Raw genomic sequence first — 20,021 nt, forward strand, 5'->3', positions numbered from 1 at the left:
GGATACCCAGCATGGGTTTGTTGTGGGTAGGTCTTGCTTGACCAACCTCATTTCCTTTCCTTTTATGACCAGGTGACGTATCACCTGGACAAGGGGGAAGAAATCGATGTTGTATACCTCAACTTTGAAAAAACTTTTGATCTGGTATCTCACGAACGCCTCTTGGCTAAACTGGCTAAGTGTGGCTTTGACGTCACCATGATCTACTGGCTGGGAAGCTGGCTTAGGACTCAGAGGGTGGTGGTTGATGGGAGCCAATCGTCTTGGTGCGTTGTGACCAGTGGAGTCCCACAAAGCTCTGTCTTAGAGCCTATACTCTTTAACATCTTCATCAATGATGTGGACATTGGTGTCAGAGGCGGACTGGCCAAGTTCGCCAGCGATACCAAACTCTGAGGTTAAGCATCCACATCTGAGGATAGGAGGGTGGTCCAGACAGATCTGGATAGACTTGTGAAATGGGCGGACGAGAACCTGATGGTATTCAACACCAAAAAATGCAAGGTTCTCCACCTTGGGAGGAAAAACCTGCAGCATCCTTATAGGCTCGGTAGTGCTACTCTGGTCATCATGACGGATGAAAGGAACTTGGGGGTCATGGTTGACCACAAGATCAACATGAGCCTTCAGTGTGATGCTGCAGCTAGTAAAGTGAGCAAAACGCTGGCCTACATCCATAGATGCTTCTCAGGAAGATCTTGGGATGTCATTCTCTCACTGTATTTGGCCTTGGTGAGGCCACAGCTGGAGTACTGTGTGCAGTTTTGGGCTCCGCAATTCAAGAAGGATGTGGAGAAGCTTGAGAGGGTGTAGAGGAGAGTCGCACGCATGATCAGAGGTCAGGAAAACAGACCTTATGATGGGAGGCTGAGAGCCATGGGGCTATTCAGCCTGGAAAACCACAGGCTCGGGGGTGATCTGATGGCCACCTATAAGTATATCAGGGGTGCTCATCAGGATCTGGGGGAACGTCTGTTCACCAGAGCCCCACAAGGGGTGACAAGATTGAACGGTCACAAACTCCACTGTGACCGATTCAGGCTGGACATAAGAAAGAGCTTCTTCACTGTCTGTGCCCCCAAGGTTTGGAATAGACTGCCGCCAGAGGCATTTCAAGCATCCACTTTGAACACCTTCAAGACACTAATTGTATGCTTATCTTGCTGGGTTCCTATGATCCCTGCTGACTTCCTGCTCCTGGGGCATGGGGCTGGACTTGATGATCCTCTGGGGTCCGTTCCAGCCCAAATGTCTATGAAAACTATGAATTTTTCAGAATGTTTTGAATAAATCCAGCTCACCTGAATAGTAGCTTTTGTTGCATACCACGTGTAAGTATTTGTTCTTATTGTTGATGCGGGCAATGTATTACTACAACACAGACTATGCAGAACCTCTCAAGGATTAAGTACATAAAGTTACAGAAGTTAGTTGGGGTGCACTGATAGAGATTTTGGGTGCTGATACCGATAGCCGATTTTTAGCAAGGCATGTTGGCCGATACTGATCCAATTTCTGATGCACAGCCTGGCATCTTGAAGAACTGCATCCAGTTGGCAAGTCTGTAGTGGAAGAGTTGTGTGGAGGGCAGATAAAGGACCCTACAGTGATGGAGGAGTAGGGCTGGGGCTAGGGCAGGGCAGCAGATGGAGCCATGTCTCATTCAGGAGGGTTGGTGGGGAGGGTTGCTTCCCACCGCTGCATGTACCCTGGGAGGGAGCAGGGAGTGGAGGGGTGTGCCCCTTGGATCTGCATGGGGAGGGCAGGCTGCAGCTGCAGGCTGGGGCCAGGAGCTGCATTGGGCTCTTCTGGGTGAGGGGAGAGGTTGGGCCAGGGTGTGCTTGGGCAGGTGGTGGCAGCACTGGGAGGGCCAGTGGCAGCCCACTGCACCATGCCCCACACAGATTCTGGGGGCACACGCCCACCTTTCCCCTTGCCCTCCTGGGGTGCACACAGTGGTGGGAGCTGCCCCCCCCATATCTCCCAGACAAGTCACAGCTCTGTCCTGTGCCTGCCCCACAATGGATGGGCAGCATCTACCCCAGCCCCAGTCCCTCCATCACTGCAGGGACCTTGATTTGCTCCCCCTCACGCCCCTTTCTTCCCTCCTCCCCTTCCACCACACCGGACTTAGCAGCAGCATGCAGCTCTCCTAGCTGCTGGGCTGCACTCCTTGCTGCCTGCATGATGCGCTGAGGCTATGCACATGCTTGGGCATTTATCAGCCAAATTGTCAGCCACATCAGACCAATTTCCAATGCATTCTGTTTTCTTTATATTGGTTCTGATTCAATATCAGACCTATGTATTGGTGCACCTCTAGAAGTTAGCATAAATAGCAGGCTATGCTCATCCTCTCAAAGCTATTCACTGACTTGGGTACCCTAATACAAAACGTCTTGGAGCATGTACATCTCAAAGAGTATGAAAATCTAAGGCTTTATAGGACCCCAAATTCAGACAGTTGTTTTGGGCTAACAGTACAGTCTTCTTTCTACCTTCTGCCTTTATTTTTCTAATAATCCATTTTTGTAGGCTCCTCTTAGTGTTTATTTCTTTAGGTAGACTGGTAGCTGTAGGGGAACACTTTCCGTCTGAGAAACTGGTTAAAGATAAAAGTGCCTAATACTGTGAGTACTTAGTCTTAAGCTGGTACCTGCAACATTTATAATGGCATTTCAGTTTTGTTCCTGTTTCTGCTATAAAAACTTTCCAACTTTTTTTAAATGAAGGAATTATGGCTGCGTGATTATTATTATTTTTTTTAGTTACTTGATTTATATTCTAGGCCTATTCTTTTTCAAGATTAGTATTTAATTTCTGGATTATATATCAAACAATTGTTGTTTCAGTTGTTAATAAGTTAAAAAAAAACTTCTATCTAAAATATTGAATGTTTGCCATCACCAGTTGACTCAAAGTTGTACCATTTCAGGCCAGGGTTAACTATCTTCCATATTACCTACCTTTTATTAGGGTAACTTCAGTCTGCTTCACAGAGAAAAAGCGAGCAATTTGCAATCCTCCAGGATCCCAGGATGAACCATTCCCAGCCCCTTCTCCCTCTTTCCCTAGAACAGAGATGTATATTTTAAACATCTCGGCTTTTAGTTGCACCCCTGCTCCCCAGACCTTTGGTGGCAGGTCGGAGCTGTGCACCCAAGAAACAGTATTTTAATGTGCGACTGTTCATAGCACACTAACACTGGTTAATATCCCATAGGTTTAGTATAGTCCAAATGTAATGTGTAACTTCACCCTGGGTGCGTCTACACATGCTCCTATGGTGCTGTTGTTACTGCCCCATCATTTAGTACTTCCTTTTGGGAGTAACAGTTTGTACTGCACCATGCCGGCAGTGCGCCAGTTTTAGCTGCTACATTACCACAGCAAGGGAGCGAGGGAGTGCATTGCTACAGTAACGTAACTGCAGTGTCATGGTTTGTGCCTGCTGAAGCTAGGTTGCTGTAGTACTTTGCTATGGCAATGTAGTGCCTTGTGTAGACTTAAATATTATGAAATGTGGGGGTTGGGGGTGGAGTTCATACAATAAAATACACAATAACATTTTGTTTCAGTAGTCCCTTTTATTCAAGGATATATTAATGCTTTACCAAATATTAACTAAGAAGCTAAGCCCTAACATATTGATGAGGCAAGAGAAAAACATACACAGCATAGCAATGCTACCCAGTAGTTTAAGACAGGACTATCTATCAGGCAACCGGCAAACGATTTAAATTGCAACATGTGGGGCTTGTCAGTTGAAATGGAGCAGCTCTGGAACCCAGGGGTGAATAGCATCACTGCGTCGCTCTCATCCATCCCCTTGCCCACCACAAAGTTTAACATCTTCAGCTGCTAAAATACAGGGGGAATAGGAAAGATGGAATACAATTACTAAACATGGAAATTGCCTGAGGGTTCTTTACAGAGGTGGTTAGTCACATTCATCTAGAGTCAAGCATGAGGCTGGGCTAGGTGGCACCTTGGAGACTAAAGCTGCTTGCAGACATGGAAAAAAACAGAATTGCAGTTTACCAGAAGGAGCAGCATGTTGCTTTAACCCAGGTTTGCAGCATCTGTATAGATTGGGTGCTTCAATTGGGGCTTTTTGGTGCTTTTAGCCAAAGCTGATTCAATCAGCTATTAAAAGCGCCAAAAAGCCCCACTAAAGCATATGATCTATACAGACACCAGGTGAGCCAGGTCCAGTTAAGGCTCTGCCTTTTCTGGGCATGCTCAAGGCTCAGTGTGGGAATGCACTGAGTTTAAAGTAAAGCGCCATTTAAAAGAAAAAAATTAACGTTTGCAAGCAGCCTAACTGGTTCATAGAGGCATGAGCTTTTGTTGGCAACTGCCTTCTGTGTCAGATGCTAGCAAGTCCTACCTTCTCTATGAGATCTTGAATGACAAATGCTGAGAAACTGAGTTTACTGCCTCATCTGAAAGACACAGTTACAGTACTACAGAGAACAGTAGGAGCATGCTGGGCACTGGTTCCACGTGTCAGTATAATACAGGCCATTCTTTTGGCTTTTTACCATTACAGCAGGGAAAAATACTGGTTGCAGTCTCCTTCAGTCAGTTGCACTGTCTCCATCTGAGCCTGGCAACCTGTTCAATCTCTCTCTGTAGCTGGAGACCAAGCAGAGAGAGGGGGGAGTAGCCTGCTGCTGCCACTGTCCCTGACTAACTTGGGCATGGGGGAGCCCTAAAGCCACTCCTGCTGTGCTTCAGCTATGAGCTGGGTATGCAGAATACCAGCCTTGTCTGGGAACATCACCAGCAGGTTGGGTCTCCTCATCCTGCACTTGCTTCCTGCTGTGCATGCCCTGCTGGCCAGGAAGAGGAAACCTATCCTATACCACTGCCACTGTCCCTGGTTGATGCAGGGCCCCAGAGCTGCTCCAGTCCCACACCAGCTAGGGTTTCAGGGAGCAGCTGTGTGGGGTGCTGGGTTTGGCTGGAGACAGTGGCAGCTCCTGAGTATCGCCCAGTAGCCCTGGGAGCTCCAGTCACTCTTTGTTCCCAACCAATAACAGTCTGAGTGGCAGCTTGCTCAGTCCTGCATTCCCATACCTCTCTCTTTGACCCACCTCATTTTGTGACATCTAATAGAATCACAATGCAGTGTTATAGTAGGAGGCCAAAAAATTCTATAAAGTATTAAAAAATTGCTTTCCTTTTTTCATTGCTTTTGTTGTTTTTTTAAAAACCCACATTATAGTTGATCCTTGATTTACTCTGCCTTGATACAGTAACATATTGAAATATTTTAAAATTAAAATATATGACAACCACCGGCATTTCATTTACATATCCTCAAAAAGTCTTTATGAATAACTTTTAAAAGGGATTATTGGGAAATCATTCCATAATTCGCAGGTAAATAAAGTCAGAGCCTTCATTGTGCCTTCCTAACAGACATAAACAGCAGCTGCCTTTTTCATAGCGCAGTAGCTTTTTCAAGACGATTGTTTACAGGACAAAAACTGATTAGCAAAGGAACTGGGTGGTGCAGTTTGCTATTGTACGTTTGCCCGAGAGCAGGGTTGTAATCTGTTGATTTGTTATAAAATTAGGCTTCCCTCGTGCTGTGGAAAGATATTTTCCAAACTTTAAAGGTTGGTATGTGAGTACATTTAAAAAAAAAAAAAAAAAGTATTAGTTTCTTTCTTTTCTGTGCCTGAAAACAGGCTACATTCTTGTTGGGATATATATTTGCTTGTTTGCTTTTTGTTGTTGCCACTTATTTTGTAACTTTTTAACAGTAAAGAGGAGTAGTCTGAAGTCAGTTTATAAATCTCTGATCCAGCTAGTCTATAAGTTACATCTCTACCCTGCCTTCCTAATAGCAGTGGAAGCTTTCTGTCAACTCAGGCTTGGAAGTTGTATGTCAACCTACTTAAGAGTACCAGATTATTCAAAGCAGTGGTGCTCAACATTTTGGCCCCATGGGCAGGATAAGGACTGTACAGGGCCAGTCCATGGGCCAAATCCTCAGTTATGGCTCAGATCAGTCTCTAGGTGCCTTGATCCTGCCTCACCCTAGCCTGCCCAATGCACCTGATGTAGCTCGCAGTATAATACTATCCTGTCTGCCAGACTCCCCATGGGTCCAAAAATTTGGCAGCAGTGGATCAGCAATTAATGCTGCCACTGCTGCCAAATTTTTGGACCCATGAAGCACACTGCAGCTCAAATGACATAGCTCTGCTAGCTGGATCTGGCCCACAGGGTGGGGATTGAGCATTCCTGATTCAAACAATTCCCCCTTCTCTGCCCAACTCTTTCCCTAAGTGGTTTGCAAAATAAAAGTCATTTATTTTATGATTACTCTGTGATGTTACATGTATATGTAAGAATTCTAAGGTATGTGACTAGCTATGGCAAAGCAAACATTAAGTGGTACACTGGGGATTTAGGATTGCATTTTCACAGTCTAATCTTTAGTGGTGTATATTGTGTGGCAATGAAGTATATTTGGAATCAATATGGAAATGGGAAAATCCTCAGTTTTAGAGTTGGAGGGATTTAGGAAGTATTCATGCACTTTGTCTTCTGTTCTATTCCCCTTCTCTTTTCATGCACAAAAAAGTTCTTTTTCCCAGCTCTGCTACCTTAGTTCTTATTTTTCCTTTCTTACTTTGGATCCTTTCAGAGCCATGATTTCCCCTGATTGATATTTTTAATTCTTCCTCATCTCCTGCACTGACACTTTCAATTCCCACTATTAATGTGTAAACTCAAAAAAAAGTACTGGAAGATATTTCATATCCTGATGAGATTTATTGTTGGGATTTGGAGGTTGGGGTGTCAGGGACAGCAAGAACAAAGTAGGAATCCCTTTTAAAACGGTGACTCCTTGCTGTATTCTTAAGAAAAATATTAAAGATTTAAAATTCTAATAAAACAACCAAAAATAAATCGTCTCCTTGTTAAAGCATTTACATTTATTCATGTGTTGGAAGTACTAGGTAAGTACTTCTCAACCTTTTTTGATTTGAGGCACCCCCCCCCTTTACTTTTGTGATTTGAGTGGCACTCCATTTCAAAATGTAGTTTATATATTACATTGCTTATCTACTTATGGGGGGGAGGAATGGGGGTGGGGAGAGCTGAGTAGTAGGGGTCGGGGATCATCCATGCAGGGACAAGCCTGACCCTGATTAATCTACTTACTTCCTCACAGCAACTTTCAAAAAATCTGGCAGAACCCCAGGATACCCCAGCTCCCTGGTTGAGAATTACTTGCTTAGGTGCTTTATTGGAGAAAGACCTAAACTGGCAACCAAGCTCTGAGGGATTTGGGGGTGGGAATGTTCCCCGTTCACCTTCACTTTAAATTGGCTAAGCAGAAGAAAAGAACCCTAATTTGATATTGATTATTTTTGTTGTTCACAATATTTTGCATTGAAATGCCAGTCGGTCGAATTATTGCAGTCTGTGCAGTAATGGGATTGTTTTAAGCAGTTTGTCTTGCTACTAAAGTGGTCAGAATCTGACACTAAACGTAGCCTAAATAACATGAAGGATTTTGAGGAGACAGTCAGTGTAGTTCTGTTGACTTCAGTAGAGCTATGACCTGCATATATCAGGGCTGTGTTCTCCTTCTTTGTTAAAAAAAAAATATATATATATAAGAGATGTTTTCTTTTTCATGTAGTCCTTTTCATTAGATTTCTTATGCACAGAAGCACTGTCCTTAATAGTAAAATATATATATATATATATATATTTTTTTTTTCCTCTTGGAAGTTTAAATATTCAAAAAAATTGAGATTTGTGCTTTGAAGGGCAAATTGTCCCCTCAATTAAAAAAAAAAAAAAAAAAGAGTACAATTATCTCCTAACAAATTACATGGATTTCTAGGAGCTCCAGGGTTCTTCTGAACTGCTTTTTCATTATCTACTTTATCAGACCTTTTTGCCAGCAGAGGGATTGTAAGCGCAGATTACACAGTTTATTTCCTTTGATTAGAAGCATTTTTCTAATTTAACAAAATACATTGTGAAAAATTATTTGGATGATATCATTATGGGCTTGAAAGTCATTCATGTAGTAAAAATATAATGTGCTAATGCTGAGGTGTCACGGTGGTTCTTTCTCTTCTAGAGCGTATTCAGGATTTTATTATTTTTTCAGCAACTATAACAAGTTCATCTGAAAATGATGACCGCAGTGGATCCAGTTTGGAGTGGAATAAAGATGGAAGTCTCAGAACTGGTGTGCATCAAGGAATTATTCATGATCGAAGGACAGATAATTGTTCACCAGTTGCAGAAGAGGAGGCAGCTGGAGCTGCTGAGAGTTTGCCCAAAGCGGAAGTGCCTAGTGCAGATGGTCCAGTTCCCTATACACAGAGTTCTAGCTCGTTAGTAATGCCTCGTCCCAATTCTGTTGCAGGTAAGGAAGTACTGACAGAGGAAGAGGGATTTTTTAGTAACATAACAGTACAATGACATAACCAGCATGAGGTGCCAAGATGTGCCCCATAGGAAACTCCAATTATGTTAACCTGTTAGTTTATTTAATAAAAGCTGTCAATACTGGAATGTGAGGGTGTATTTTATGTTCCTGTCAAGTCTGAACTTGGTCTTTAAATGTTTAAAGTAGATGGTACCAATTTTAGAAATGTGTTTTTTCTTAAATTCTTTGGTTTCTTTGTTGGCACAATTTTGCTGGTTCTGTAAATGTATTCATTACCATTTTAATTGGCTTTGTTCAAGATAGATTTAAGGTAATATTTTCAATCTTAAAGCACTAGTGTACAGATTTCTCCTAATTCAGCCAACCTGTTCATTCACTGTGTATGTGCTTACATCAGTAATCGTAATAGTTTTGTTACTATTTTTGTTAACAGTGTACAGTTAAAACAGCTCTGAAAAAATGAGCTAGAATCTTTGTTGTTGTTGTTATCATCAGCACTAGAGTCCATTGAATTCCGGGTGCTGTGCTGTATTTTTTTTCTCATGCAACCTTATTGATAACTTAAGATGATATGAAGCTTCCAGAATTGAAAGTACTACATCTACAACAGTCGATTTTCAGTTTAAAAACACAAAAATGGAAAGTATATTAAAAAAATCCAGGAAATGTAGAGAGCAGGACCCCTCTAAAAACAACTGTATTTTGGCATTGGTTAATGATTTTATGGAGAGAAGGAAAAAATATTCTTGACTTGAGGCAGAATATTGTCATCATTTTACAGTAAGAGTGGGAGCTTCTGTTTCAGACCTTAAATGAAAATGGCTGACTGTTACTGTGGGTCTAAGTTCAAGTTTAAACTTGAAATGTTCTGACCTTAATTCCCTAAGTTAATATTTGTGGTGGTGAATAAGGACTGAATCCTGTAAACCCTTAGAGCTGGGATTTCCTATAGCAATAGTTAGCAGTACTAAAAGAGCTTTAAGATCTGAGAATGGTAACTGGGGTTAACTTCATTGCTACATAGTTTACAGAGCTAGTCTGTGATAAGAGCTTTGTGTTTTGTTTTTAAATCTGAGGCCCCAAATAAGTCTGCTGGGAAAACACTGGGACACGTTCTCCATTTCATTTTCAAAGGAAGCATAATGGCATTAGTCCAGAAAGGATGTCCAACAAACTGCAGTAAATTGGAACTGCAACAGAAAAATATTCCAGTACATAACATAGCAAACATTGTCAAGAACTCAAGGTTCACCAGTAATAGTTAGGATTGATGTTGATTATAATTTGTTTATTTAAAATTTGGCTGAGTGATTTTAGTTGTATGGTTGTAAAATTTGTTAATTGAAATCCACCAAAACTGGTCTTGGTATGTGTAATCTGATGGAGGCTTTAAAATACCTCGAAAATAATTTGAATGCTAATTTTGAAACGGTGTAAGTGCAGGATTGTGTTTCAGCTACCTCTTGTACAGTGTTGGGTCTTTTTACCAAAGTCTGTGGGGGGAAGGGAGGAGACTACTAAGACTTCAGAATGGAGTTTTCCAGTTTTCTTCTGTGCTTGCTATTAGCTTCATTTTGTTCAGTGAATCGAACCTCTTAGATTAAGCAGAGGCAAAGACTCCTAAAGAAATTTCACAACTTTTCTACTATTATACATAATTATAAAACTAAAAATACTGCAAGGATATATTTGGGAACATTTTGCCTTTCTTATGGTTTCATGTGCTAATATTTTGCTCTCAGAGATCTAAGCTTGGTAAAATGGCTTCATGCAGATGGATTATTCTACATTATTCTGTTCTTTGCCATAGCAGCTTGCTGAATCAGGACCCCAGGTATCTTTATTATTGGCATTTGTAGAGTTAGTGGCTACTTGTGTGCTACCTTCTCACTTTCATGAAATCTTAACTAGCGATTACTTTGTACTGCGTTGTTCTCTCTTTCTAATGCATTTGGTTTAATAAGGAGATAGAAGATTGGATGAGTTGTGGATCTTTCCATTGTATAGTTGCAAGATGTGGGCTATATTTTCATAATTCACTGACATATATGAAGTAGGTTGGTCTTTTATGTGAAACTACACCAGAAGTTGTCAACAAACATTTTAATTATCAGCCTTGTTGACAGTGGCCTAAATCCTGTTTAACCTCCATGTGCTTAAATAGCACTTGCATAACTGCCTAATGGTATTTTTCGCACTTACATACAAATTGGATTCTGTTGGATTCCACCTGTGGTGGTATAAGAGAGCCCAGCATGTTTACCCCACAGAAGTAAGGTGATAGCAGGGGAAGCAGATCCACTCACCTTTAGCCCAATAACGTAGCGGCTAGGGCATTTGCTCAGAGAACAGAAGGCCCCCTCACCTACCAGGGGCTTGAACCTGCTTTTCTTGTATCTCCCATGGTAGGGAAGGCATTGTTCAGACACTCTCTAGCTTGAAGCTGGCCCACTGCACCTTGCATTTTAATGTTTATTAGATTAAATGAATGGCTTCCAGGGGGCTTTTGGGGCCCCCTCCCTTTCACGACAGCATCTGTCTCGAGTCATTCTCCCTCTGATTTTGTTCTTCTCCTGGCTACCCATTTGGTCAACTTCATGGGGAAGGCTGGAGAGAGGTTGGTAAATACCTGGCTCATGGTATAGGTGGGGCATTTTGCTGGAAAGCAGGAGATGTAGATTCAAAACCAGCATCTTCTGCTTCCTGGCAACTACTGAACTATTGGGTTAAAAGGCAGGGAGGGTCATCTTCCTCCTGTGGCAATAAACACCAAGTACTTGTGGCTTTTTGGCAACAAAAGTTTTGGTGCTTGTAGGGTGTTATGTCTGTACCTGGGCAGTTATATTGCCCGTGGGCACTTACACAGACATTAAAGCAGCCTAGTGAACATGTCAATAGTCAAATGAAGGGTGGAATCCAAACTCTGTTACTGGGAATTGAAACTGTATGCTAGTACCAAAACAAGCAGATAGGGAATACGCAGCTGTGGAAATGCCAGTTAGGCACATGACATATGAAGTAGGATTTAGTTTATGTAAACGTTTTAGAAGGATTAAGAGGATTCTGTATCACTCTGTTTAGATCTCCTTCAATTAACAAGGATTTCTAATGACTAGAAAAACCGATGACTATACTGTACATATGAAGCACAGCTTTGTGAAGATCGATTTTTAATTGGTAATAACTTAAGGACCTTGATCTTTTAAAATGGAGATCAGGAGTGTCAAAGTGATCTAGCCCTGCAAACTGGGAAAGGGGTGTGGGGCCAACATGTGGGCCAGAATGGGCTCACAGACTGGCCTGTGCTCCAGATCCAGCATGTGGGGCTGGTGCAGTACAGAAGCTGCATGTAGCACATGCCATAGATCTGCCTGGTATGTTGCGCTGGCCATGTAAAACGCATGGGGCTGGTCAGGATGTGTGCAGTGCCTGGTACCTGGACTGGCCTGAGATACGTGTTGCATGTGGTACCCGCTTCAGAAGCCGTGCGTGCTGGATCTAGCACATGGGTCTGGTTTGTTGACTGAATCAAGACTGGCCCCAGATCTAGTGTGCAGAGTTGATCTGGTGCAGGCACTAAATGCAGCACACGCCACAGCCTGGCTCAGGTGCCATGTGCAGTGTGCACCCTGGACTGGCACTGGGTGTTGTGTGCAACATCTGCCTGGCTCAGTCCCACATGGTACGTGGGGCTGGTTGGGCTTTATGCTGTGTGTGGTTTTACAAAGGCTGGAGTACTGTCTACAAGTTCTGCTGGCATAGTTATATTGACTAGGAATGTGGAAAGATCGCATCCTGTAGCTGAGTACTATGTTGGCAAACCCCCTGACAGAAGAGGGCTTCTGTTGGTTTAGCATGTGTCATCTGGAAAAGTGTGGTAACAATACTGGCAGGAAAAAACTCTTCTGCCAGCATACACCTAGTTTCCACTAGAGGGCTCTGCTGGCATATTGGTAACAGCAGAAGCCCTGTAATGTAGACAGGCTCAAAGGCACGGTGCTTGAATGTGCTAGGTACTGTCCACATGTTGCAAGGTATACTCTCTGATCCAAAAATACTCAGGTGACAGCCACTGTGTTTAAGACCTGAGACGTGTGCAACTAAAGTAAAATGGCTATTGAGTAAACAAACTGAATACAGTTTAAAAATAGATATTAAGGCACCACAGCCCATACTGTACGTATTTATATTGACAGTTGTAATGTTATTTATGATTAAAATAAAATTGCTTGGCTTGACCCTGGGATTTGGTTCTGTTTCTCAGCATTTGCTGTGCTGTGGAATGAATGCATCTAAAAGTAACAGATTTGATGTTGAAGGCTTTCCACAATAAATAAGAATTGAAATCCTTATCTAGATTAAGAGAAACAACTTGTAAGGAGCTATTAATGGACTAGATGTAAGAAGTGACTTAGAGTAAAGAACCAGGCTTCATGTTGGTGTAACCTGCAGAGGACTGCCAAGGCAGAGCAGCTGGAAATGCAGGCTCAGAATTGTAACCCAGTGGCTGCTGCATTCCCATCTATGGAGGGGATAGCTGGAGAGTCTCCAGTGTTGTTGATTCACTGGCTCTAGACTTGTTGGTCAAAGAAAGTGTGGGGTCCACACAAGAAAGGTTTAGTTTTCTTGTTGATGTGAAAAAAAAAAAAAAAAAAGGAGAAAGTTGTTTTTTTTCAGATCAAATTAAATTGTTTCATCTTCAGGTTCAGCTCTTAAACTATATTTAGACAGACTTTAAACTGTAGACATTTTAAAATGAAAAATCACATCTGTTAAAATTTATTTTTTCAGTATATTTTTCTGTTAGGAATTCAATTTGAAATTTGACACATTTGCTGATTTTGTTTTTTTCAGTCAGAGTACGAGTTGTTCTGTGAAACATTTCTGCACTAAAAATGTTGTCCATCACTACCCAAATGGGCCTAGCCTGTCTCAGAACTTTGAATGAGTGCCTCTTTATTCTTAACTTTTTTCTTTATTTCCATCATTTTGCTTAGTCCAATGAAAAGGAACGCAGGATCTAACTACCCTAACTATTGTAGCAACAATTAACCAGCTAACCCTGGTCCCAATGCGCTGTTGACATCATTGTTAGGGTTGTTTTCAACCAGAAAGTAAACAAGAAACCATGTGAATGTTGGTATTGCTTGAAACACAAGAGAGAGAAAGGGGAAATGAATGTCTGGAAAATGGAATGAAGACCTAATTGGTAGTACAGAAAGATATGTAATCTTAAGTGCCTTTGATCCCAAAACACTATATAAATTATACAATGTGAATGACTTCAACCAAGCACTGCAGTAATACTGGAAAGTGTCCGTTTAAGTGATGTGCACTCTTAGGCTTGCTACATGCAGTATGTTACATGCTCTCAGTCTTAGCAAAAGTGGGTAGTGTACCATTATACTGCAGAATCAACATTTTTATTGCATAAATTCTGAGGTTGGTTGTCTGTCGTTGCAGAAGATTTCTTTTCCAAGTAAGAGCTTTTAGGATTCAGAAAACTATTTCTATATGCGTAGAGTTGTGCAGTTAATGGGGTGATTGTTAATGTACTGGATATGGTGAAGTAGTGCACGCAATGTCTGCTTGTCTAATTGCAAGACTTGGATTGCCAGCAACTATGAATGAAATCACTGGGGCAAAAGAGTCATCTAGCTACCTTGCTGTGTTTCTTCTTGGAAGTATTGAAGCTTTACTAAATAATTTCTGAATGCCAGACTTGTCATAATTCAGTGAAACGTTTGTGCTTTTCTTAGCTTCTCACTGGGCATTTTGACATTTTAAATTTTGGTAATACTTCATAGTACAAATGTAACCCAAACAGAACGTATCTAATTTAAAGAAGGATATTTTTTGTGAGTTGGTGAGATGTTCAAAATACTTTATTTTTTAAAGTTACTTTATACCTCTGTTTTCAGAGGAAAACTGCCAGAATCATCAAAAATTTTAGTCTTTCTGGAAATGCAACTCTTCAGAAATATTAATGAATAAATTGTTTTGAAGGCATAAACACGCTTACAATATTGTAATATGTTGTATACATAATTATATGTTGTAGTATTATACATATTTTTGTTCTGTGCAACTGCTTACGTGGAGGAAAATATCAACTTTGCTATTTATTATTGTAGCAACAAGTTCAACCAAGCTTGAAGATTTGAGTTATCTGGATGGACAAAGGAATACTCCCCTACGCACCTCAATTCGCTTACCGTGGCATAATACTGCAGGAGGAAGAGTACAACAAGAAATTAAAGGTATTTATACATTTCTGGTTATCGTGCAACAGATAGACAGTTGTAGCAGATACAGCCTGGATCTTCTGTACCTCATGTATCCAATATTCCTTCAATATTGAAAAGCTAAATTAAGGAGTCCCTTGATTCGTCTGAAGTACAGCTTAAGTACATGTATCCAGTATCCTCCACATGATCCAGATAGCACAGAGTACACTGTATGTAAAGAAACCAAAAATACTTAAAGAGAATTTTGATAATATCTTTGTACATGAACCTTATATATGAAAGAAAAGTGATTAAGTCACATTTGGTTGGTTCTAATATGTGCAGTGCTATGCGGATAATCCAATTTAAACTGGCTTTGGGGCTAGAAAACAGTGGGATTTTGTTCTTTTCAGGTGATGTGCAAACATTTTATTTACTCTTCTCTACTTGGTCACCTACTGCTTCTGTTTAAATGACCAGTAATGCTTAATTTAAAAACAGAAAAATTCAAGCAGTCAAATTGCACCTAATTGTAAACATAGTTTTTTCAATCAAGCCCAGCTATGTTCCTCCTTTAACTTTCATATAATTATATTTTTGTATTTTGAAGCAAAATAATCACGTTTCTATTTCTGTTTATTTTTCTTTCTCTAAAGTATTTGTTGCAAGTCCTGAATTAGAGAATTCTATAGTGTTTTTCAAGTATGAATATACAACACATTTGATTTTTTTTTTTTTTTTTTTAAATAACATTTCAAGCAATCACAGCACAGCAGCATTTTCACTATCAAGGTTCATCCAACCTGAAAGAAAATCCCAACAATTATTGGCATTTTATCATAAATAGGATTTAATTCACACTAGACATGTTAATTTTAGTCCGTTCAGTGAACCAGCTATAAACATTTTCATATTAAAAGGAATAAAATAAATTGCAAACACATCCTGCAAAAGTTTTCAAAATGGTCGTCTAAAAATGATGCTGCATTTGAATAAGCTTTTATTGCATAATTACTTACATTTTCCTTACTCCCTCCTCAGCACGTTTTGTCCCCTATAAGCCTCAAGACATCTTGCTAAAGCCACTATTGTTTGAAGTGCCAAGCATAACAACAGACTCTGTGTTTGTTGGAAGAGATTGGCTGTTTCAAGTGATTGAAGAAAACTTGAAGAATACAGAGCTGGCAGAAAACAGGGGAGCAGTTATTATTGGAAATGTGGGATTTGGGAAGACTGCTGTTGTTTCAAGACTGGTGGCACTGAGCTGCCACGGAAGTCGCATGAGGCAGATTGCGTCGAACAGTCCTAATTCATCTCCCAAAAGTATGTTTCTCTTGTAAATAATGATGTAGGTTGTGTTGGTACAAAGAATCAGATGCAAATAATTACAGACCTTATTGTTTTCTACACACATTCTTCCATAAGGTGGGTGGGGAAGAGAAAGAGATGCCATCAACCTGGCATGGTTTGACAACTACATCCTTAGCATAGAATAGGAGTTAAGCCCCTTAAAAATGAGGTATTTGTTGAAATAATTATTCCTGCCACTCTGTCCTTACACCAAACCTTTCTGACTGAGTGGCTGCAATTGACTGTTATCTTGACTTTCTTCCACCAGTTTTTGGCTTTGGGAGAGGAGGATGCCCCAGAGTGATCATTTCCCAATGTTAATCCATAAAACACTGCATGATTTAGTTCTTAATTTACCATATTTACTCAAATATAAGATGACCCTGAATATTAGATGACTTCCCCCCCCCCAATAATTAGATTCTATATGTAGAAAAATTATACATTTATTAAACTTTTCTAGGTATACAGTCTACTTATTGGAGATTTGCCTTGAATTTGCCCCCCGTCCCCTGCACTGCTACAAAAGGGAAAATCTAAGAAATCAGGTAGCCCCCTTCCCCTCTGCCCCCTCTCCCAACTTCTTCCCCCCTTCATCACTGTCAGATCCTGCTCTCCCTGAACATGTGTAAGAGAGGGGCAACATTTGCATGTAGGCAATTACTACAGGTACCTGTAGACTTCATACATCCAGAATTGATGCATTGTTTACTGAAACTGCTGCAAGTTTTAGCATAGGTACTCCATAAACACACTTTTAAGCAGCATTTTTGTACTTATGTATGTAATCCTTGTGCTGCTTTCCTTATTTACTGTTGTTTCAGCACAGAGTTTAGTTAAATCCCTTTATAAAGATGATAATGTATAGCTGCATTAGTCAGTAACTAGTTACAGATGATAGATAGCGTGTGTGTGTGCATGTGCAAGCTCGCAAAAATAATGCTACCCCCATGCATTAGACCCTTATTGCAACTTTTTGGTCTGTGAATTTTTTTTAGGTGGTGACCCCTGTCAGGAGATTCCCCTCACACAGTTATCTTCATCTGCCCCTTCCACAAATGGTAGCAATACAGTGAAGTCTCTGAGTTCTCCTGGTACTCCTGAGCATCAAAATCAAACTGGTGATTCAGTGCGACGCCTTGCTTCAAAGGTAACTTTTCACACGCATCACTAGACTTCCCCCTCCCTTCCCAGAAAAAGCTTTTAAATGTTGAGAGACAGGGGAAGGTGGTGTGGGGTGGGAAATGGTGCTTTTTCAGGGCTCCCTGGTTGTGCTACGTGGAAGAGCAGAAGACAGGAAGGTAATTGAGGACACTTGTGTAGGCTGTACCATGCATAGTTGACCAGGTTTCTCTCATTTTTCATATGAATTAGTACTTGATTGCTACATTGAGTTAAAATTTGTCTTTTCAATAGCAGTCATGACTAGATGGTAATCCTGTATTGTTAGGCTTGGCAAAATTTGTGGGTTTTATTTTTTGTAATAATTTCGACCACTAAAATCAATGTATATTTTTAAGCATTTTAGATTTTTATCTCTCTTTTTTTGAGTTTTCAGGAATGCAACAAATTGGCAATTTTTTTTCGATTTTTATCTATTTCAATTTTTAAGAGTGCAAGAAATTAAAGGTGTGGGCAGCAGACAATTTATTAATCACAGTGTACTGTTAAAAGCTTTATAAAATTGCATATCAAAATTAGAGGTGCACTGATATATCAATCAATATTGTATCAGCACTGATAAAGGGAAAATTAACATTATTGGCAGTTGGCTTTTTTTGCCTGATGTGGCCGATAATGTTGCTGATAAATGCTGCATACTTGCATGCAGCCACAGCAAGCATGCAGCCAGGAATGCAGCCCAGCAGCTTAGAGAGCAGCATCTGGCTGGTAAGTCTGTTGGGGGGGTGGAGGGGAAGGAGAATGGGGGTGCAGATCAAGGCCTCTGTGGTGAGGATGGAAGTGGGGCTGGGGCAGGGCCAAGTGCTGCCCAGCTGGGGTGGGGCAGGTTCCCTGCTGCATGCTAGGGTCTGGGGTTGCTCCAGCCTCCTCCCAGAGCTGCACTCAGGCCGGAACTTCAGAGGGGGGCTAGAGCCACCCCAAAATTTGCTGTAGATCCCCTTCCGGCGGTGCTGCTACCTGCCCTGCCCCACCTGGCCTGACTGCAGCGACTGGGAAGAGGCTGGAGTAGCCCCAGCCCCAAGCACAGTCAGCAGACAGCCTGCCTTCACACTGCACAGATCTGAGGGAGACATATGCCCCCATGCCTCTCCTGAGGGTGCTTCTAGTCAAAATATAAAAAAGTAAATATTCATAAACCAATAAATCGTATCTTCCTTAAATCATTCTGTCTGTTCATTAGGAAAGAGCTGGACAGGTGGGGACCAAAAGAAATGGGTAGCAGCACTCCCAGAGCTCTGGGAACAGGGGGGGAGACAGCAGCCTCCCCGACCCCCTTGCACACTTAGCCACCTCTGTCCAGCCTGGGCAGGACCCTGCTGCCACTAGGCTGCAGCCTTGAATACTCTTCCTTCTCTCCCATCTGGGCTTTGGATAGGGGGTTGTTAAAGTAGCCTGTTATCTCCCTCCAGCCCACTGGGCACCTGTGAATATGCAGCTAACTGATGAGTCATTATGCCAGAAAAATAGCTAACTGATCAGTCAGTAGGGTGCCCATTGTTTTTCTCTTTAACCCTTGTGTCCTCTGTCCTTTCATCACTTTCTCCACTGTCCAGTAACAGAGCTAAGGTTTCCCTTTCTATACATTTCAGTTATTACCGATGGAAATATTTTCCTGGCTCTGAGTATGCCGTGAAATCACTATTTATTGGTTTAAAAAATGGAATCCTTTCAAACCTATTGTTTAGACAGCTACTCTGCACCAAGCTGTTCTTGGTGTAGCTTCTGCGGTGCCATTTTGGAAGAAATAATGACAGATAAAATGTTTGGTTTGCTTATAGTGCTTCCAATACTCCCGGCTTAGGCAAAGATTACAAAAACTAAGAGTGACATAGTTGTGCCAGTGATGGGACTTCTTCCAGGTGAATGTTGCCAGGTCTCTTTAGTGCATGTCTTTTACAATAATAATGCAAAAGTCAAGAGGATGTTTCAGAATCCCTTCACCATGGCAGGACTTGGGCTCATCTTTCTCCTTTCTTGAGAGTCCCAGAGCACTGAGTTCTTTAGCAACAGTGCTCTTTCCCTTGGCTCCCAAGAGTTGACCTGGGAGATAGTGACATCATAGCTGTCCAATTGCCTCTTGAGGGTGAGAGAAGGTGGTACATAAAATAGCTTGGACCCAGCTGTTAAAAATTTGTGCACTGTGCCTTGAAATCAGTTTTACATAGAATGTCGACATATTTGTGAAACACTGACATGCTTTGATTTTGTTTCATTTAGAAATCAGAGCATTGTTTGACTAGTGGGTTCCTATTTGGTCTTTGGTAATTCTTGGCATGGCATGTTTCAGCAGGCTTATCTGAAGGTTGAGGGCATGGATCTCTGGCATGCATAAAAAGACATTAGGTTTTCAGTTGTCAGTCAATGCTGGAAAAAGTTTCTGTTCCTGGTGTGTTTTCACCCAAGAGGCCCTTCCTCTGCTAAAATCTTTTTTCTGAAAAGTAAGATCCTTTGCTCTATGAGCCTCAGTAAAGCTTCTTTTAGCTCATACCTTTATTTATTGAAATAAAGTGTGTGTGTGTATGTGTGTAGAGGTTTGAGGCCCCAGTCACTAAGCACTGTGCAGCAGTGTCTCAAAGGTCCTACAGTATAAATAAACAAAATTGATACTGCATAGTTATTAATTGTCTTTTCTAACCATCAGTGGCATTTCTCGCTTGTCCCTCTCCTTTTATGTAATCATCAATATAATTGGGTTAGAATAAAAAAATTGTGAACACCCTCACATTTAGAAAATGCTCCAATGTTTAGCCCATCTAATGCCAGATTATTACAGTGTGTTGACAAATTCTGGATATATTTATTGTTGACCTCCATTTGTGTTCATTTTC

The 20,021-nt window shown here is 41.2% G+C and overlaps 1 protein-coding gene across 1 annotated transcript in view; it reads left to right on the forward strand.

Annotated features, from left to right (window-relative positions):
• The window catches only part of TANC1 (tetratricopeptide repeat, ankyrin repeat and coiled-coil containing 1), a 201,068-nt gene that overhangs the window by 129,570 nt on the left and 51,477 nt on the right, over nucleotides 1–20,021 (forward strand). The window contains 4 exon segments of the mRNA XM_019553854.1: nucleotides 8,150–8,410; nucleotides 14,569–14,694; nucleotides 15,703–15,984; nucleotides 17,010–17,161. Of these exon segments, the coding sequence (XP_019409399.1) occupies nucleotides 8,150–8,410; nucleotides 14,569–14,694; nucleotides 15,703–15,984; nucleotides 17,010–17,161 (821 nt within the window).

Source organism: Crocodylus porosus, unplaced genomic scaffold, assembly GCF_001723895.1.
Source record: "Crocodylus porosus isolate Cpor-Errol unplaced genomic scaffold, CroPor_comp1, whole genome shotgun sequence".
Lineage (NCBI taxonomy): Eukaryota > Metazoa > Chordata > Crocodylia > Crocodylidae > Crocodylus > Crocodylus porosus.